The sequence below is a fragment of the Callospermophilus lateralis genome, chromosome 7 (genome assembly GCF_048772815.1).
Source record: "Callospermophilus lateralis isolate mCalLat2 chromosome 7, mCalLat2.hap1, whole genome shotgun sequence".
NCBI lineage: Eukaryota > Metazoa > Chordata > Mammalia > Rodentia > Sciuridae > Callospermophilus > Callospermophilus lateralis.
In genome coordinates this window covers 124,152,764-124,157,048 of record NC_135311.1, presented here as the reverse complement: position 1 = coordinate 124,157,048, position 4,285 = coordinate 124,152,764, and the positions used below count along the sequence as shown (strand labels likewise).

General features: G+C 45.3%; 1 protein-coding gene across 1 annotated transcript; it reads left to right on the top strand.

Annotated features, from left to right (window-relative positions):
• The first annotated feature begins 753 nt into the window (after positions 1-753).
• Positions 754-3,938, top strand: Atp5if1 (ATP synthase inhibitory factor subunit 1). Its single transcript, XM_076863122.1, has 3 exons — positions 754-886; positions 978-1,069; positions 3,680-3,938. The coding sequence occupies exons 1-3, from the start codon at positions 800-802 to the stop codon at positions 3,819-3,821; spliced, it is 321 nt and encodes a 106-aa protein (XP_076719237.1). The 5' UTR covers positions 754-799; the 3' UTR covers positions 3,822-3,938.
• Positions 3,939-4,285: the final 347 nt, after the last annotated feature.

The window sequence follows — 4,285 nt, the reverse complement described above, 5'->3', positions numbered from 1 at the left end:
CTTTTCTATTCTTAAACCACATTACCAAAAAGTTCAGTTATCAAGCCTGATCAACAGCATATTAACACAGTTCACAAATATTAATTCACTACCTACTTAAGGCCCTGATGACTTCACAAGTTTAAATGTGGAAGTAGAGACAGAGAGCACAAAATAGGGGGATGTGATTGAATCGCTGGTCATAGAATGACTGAGGAGGTCAGGAAAGATTTCCAAGAAGGTGAAATTTAAGATGGGACTTGTGACTGAAATGTCAATGCAACAAGAGAACACTGAAACCTCCTACGAGATAAACATGATTTCTTGTGTATTAAATCGGGGCGTGTTGGAGATCGGTGTACTGGACCTCAGCATCCTAGAAATAGGTTCCAAACCCTGCTGCTCCCCATTTTATCGATGCCAGCAGGAAAAGAGGAAAAGGACGCTTCGAGTTTTTAGTAATATCGACTTTAGGACTGAAAGTACGTGGTAAGGGCAGATGCCACGCCTTAGTCCATTGGGTCCAAGAACCGAAATTTCGGCTTTAGTCACTATTACCCTCTTATCCAACCTGCTCTATCAGTGTTCTCCAGTCCTTTGGCATCTCAACCCTCGTTCGAGGTTGGCTAAAAATAGACCAGCCTCTCTCTGGATTTGCAGTTGCTCTTTCAGGAGCCCCGCCTCCTCTCTCTCCTGATTCGTTACCCCTATGTTCGTCCCGCCCCGTCACCGAATGGATTGGCTGTTTGGGCATCCTCGAGCTTAGCGCGTACAGAGAAGCGGCCAAGCCAGTGAGCGGAGAGGTGCGGCGCTAGTAACAATGGCAGGCACGGCGTTGGCGGCCCGGGCGCGGCTCGGCGTACTGGGAATGAGAGCCATGCAAACCCGAGGCTTTGGTTCGGACCAGGTACGCTGCGGCAGTTTCTGCTGCCCTATCCTGTGGGCGAATCATCTCTTCCTTTCTACATCTTTACCAATATCCGGGTCTCTCTCCGCAGTCCGAGGATGTTGACAGGAGCGCTGGAGCGATCCGGGAAGCCGGTGGGGCCTTCGGAAAGAGAGAGCGGGCTGAAGAGGAACGATACTTCCGGTGAGGCCCACGGGGTCCCAAGTTCAGCGCTAACAATCCCAGAGCCTTCCCATCCTTCTTAAGCCTCAGTCGTCCCACTCAACCCTACCTAGTGCCTTGGGGTGCCCCATCCTTCAACAGAAAACCCGGACCCCCAATTCATTACACCATGACAGTTGAGGTCCGGACTTTAGCCATCTAGAGCGCGCTCCGAGGACCTCTCGCAGCAGCACCAGGGCCCCAAGCCCAAGCCTTTCCCAACGGGTCTCCAGAATTCCTAGCTCAACTCTTCTTTTGCCATTTACCATCTCCTTGCCTTCGGTGATCCTCCTAACCCCGTGTGGTGCGAAACGCCTCCAGATTCTTAGCGCAGTGTCGAGATCCTACTGTTTATTACTTGTAGACCCTCCGAGCTGACCCCTTTAGGCTTCACCCACTTTTCATCCCCTCTCCCCTCCTCTAAATGCCTTAGCTTTGCAAACCCTTATGGGTTCTCTGAACCTTCAGTCCCACTCAGCCATTTCTAGACCCTGTGCGTCTCTATCTGCGCCTGATTGAGAGGGTTTTAGGAATTGGTAGCACCTGCTCATGGTTGGGCTCACCCATGCTGCAGATTTTTGCCCTTCTCAGCCCAGGCCAGACCCTGGGCTGGAAATTAGGTGTAAGGAGTGCACTGGGCTAATCTACTTTCTTTCCCAGCCCCTGCGTTATCTTTGACGTCTGTTCACACTGGGGAGAAGCAGCAAGGAATTAATCTTGCTTATTTTTCTGTTAGGTCTGTGCCTTGTCTTAAAAATTATCATTTAGGGTTTGGGGTTGTGGCTCAGTGACAGAGCGCTTGCCTCGCGTATGTGAGGCCCTGTGTTCGATCCTTAGCAACACATAAAAATAAATAAACAAAATAAAGGAATTAGGGCTGGGGTTGTGGCTCTGCAGTAGAGCCTTCGCCTAGCATGTACAGCGCCCTGGGTTCGATCCAACACCATATAAAAATAAATAAAATAAAGGTATTAAAAAATTATCATGGGGCCGGCACCGTGGCACATGCCTTGTCATCCCAGAAATTTGGGAGGCTGAGGCAGAAGGATGGAAAATTGGAGACCAGCTAGGAGTGGTGGTGCTCGCCTGTAATCCCAGCAGCTGCAGAGTCTGAGGCAGGAAGATCATGAATTCAGAGCCAGCCTCAGCAAAAGCGAGGCGCTAAGCAACTCAGTGAGACCCTGTCTCTGAATAAAATACACAAAAGGGCTGGGGATGTGGCTCAGTGGCCGAGGGCCCCTGAGTTCAAGCCCCGATACCAAAAATGAGTAGAATAATCACAACACCATACTAGAGAGCCAGGGTCCAGCCCTTAGAGACCATTTAATTGGGCCTCTACTTATTTATTTATTTATTTATTTATTTTAGTTGTAGATGGACACAATATCTTTATTTATGTATTTGCTTGTTTATTTTTATGAGGTGCTGAGGATCGGACCTGTGAGGCAAGTGCTCTATCACTGAGCTACAGCCCCAACCCTGGGCCTCTGCATTCTACAGTTAAGGAAAACAGGCCTAAATGTGGCCATACCAAAATTTTTATATTCTCCCTTCTTGAGAACTAATTGAACTGCTGAACACTTAAACATGCAAGAGATCCCCTCTTTTTTGGACTTTACAGTGAGCCATGCATTCTCTAGTCAAATTGGGATAATTAATGGATATTTATACCTTCTTTGTCACCCTCCTTTTGCTCCTTTTTTTCCTCCTGGGCAAGCTAGCCCACATCTATAATAATATAATCCCAGCTACTGGGTAGACTGAGGCATGAGGATAGAAAGTTGGAGGACAGTCTTGGCAACCCTGATTCAGAATATAATTTAAGGCCTGGGATTGAAGCTCAGAGGTAGAGCGCTTGCCTTTCATATATAAGACCTGGGATTGATCCTCAGCACCACATAAAAATAAATAAATAAAAACAAAATATGATTTAAAAGCATGGGGGGGGATATAGCTCAGGTGTAGAGTGCTTGCCTTCCATGTGGTAGGATCCTGGGTATGATCCCCAGTACCACAAGAAAGGGGGAAAAAAGGGCCTCTAACTCTCAGGGTTGTTTTTCTGATAAGGTATCAGAAACTAATGTTATACCTTTCTAGAATTCTCTAGTTAACAAAGAATTTGAAAAGAATAGTTCATAATGATGGCGTTTTAGGCATTAGCACCAGGAAAATTGAATCATTTTGATGATCCTCCTTAAGGTGGATGTACCTTAATTTAGGATGGGGTATTCTTTGACTAGTGGGGGTTATGGGTAGAAGAGGATGGTCAAGTCGACTCCTATGGGATTGGGATGCCTGTCTTTGTTTTTTGTTGTTTTGTTTTGTACTGGGGATTAAACCCAGGGATGCTTTATCATTGATCTACATCCCCAACCCTTTTTATTTTGAGACAGGGTCTTGCTAAGTTGTTGAAGCTGGTTTCGAATTTGCCATCCTCCTGTCTCCCAAGCCACTGGGAGGGTGTACAGGTGCACACCCCTATGTCCAGCTGGGACACCTGGTTTTTTACCTTAGGTATTAAAGGTTATGCTTAGAAATCTCTTTGGGGTAAAAAAATTGGAATCACACCTTGAAGCCACTGTGTCCTCACAGAGAGAAGACTAGAGAACAACTGGCAATCTTGAAGAAACATCATGAAGATGAGATCAGTCATCATAAGAAGGAGATTGAACGTCTGCAGAAAGAAATTGAGCGGCATAAGCAGAAGATTAAACATCTACACAACGATGATTAAGTGCACACAGTTCCCCATAGAATGGCATATATCATTGCCCACTTCTACATAAACATAATTCTGGTTTACTTAATTGTTCTGTGTGCTGCCAGTAGATAATAAATGGTCATTATCGAACTGTGTTTGATGCCTTCTATCTAGGAGACACGTGGTAGAGGGAAAGACTCCATGTATCTCCTAAAATGAATGAATGAATTAGATTGGCTCCTGCAACAGGGAGCTCACAGAAAATGTGAAGCTTTAAAAGTCAGGAGCAATGTAGAGAATGGAGAAGGATGATTATTTCAAAAGACGCAGCATCAGTAATAGAATACTACATTTATAAATGAATTAAAAGGATTCATGAACTAGTCATTCTTATTCTAATTTTGCAAATGGAGACAACTAAAATAATAACATGTACAGCATTGCCTGAAGTCACTTAGTACCTTGGATTTGAGACTTGTATCCAGTTTTTTTTTTGA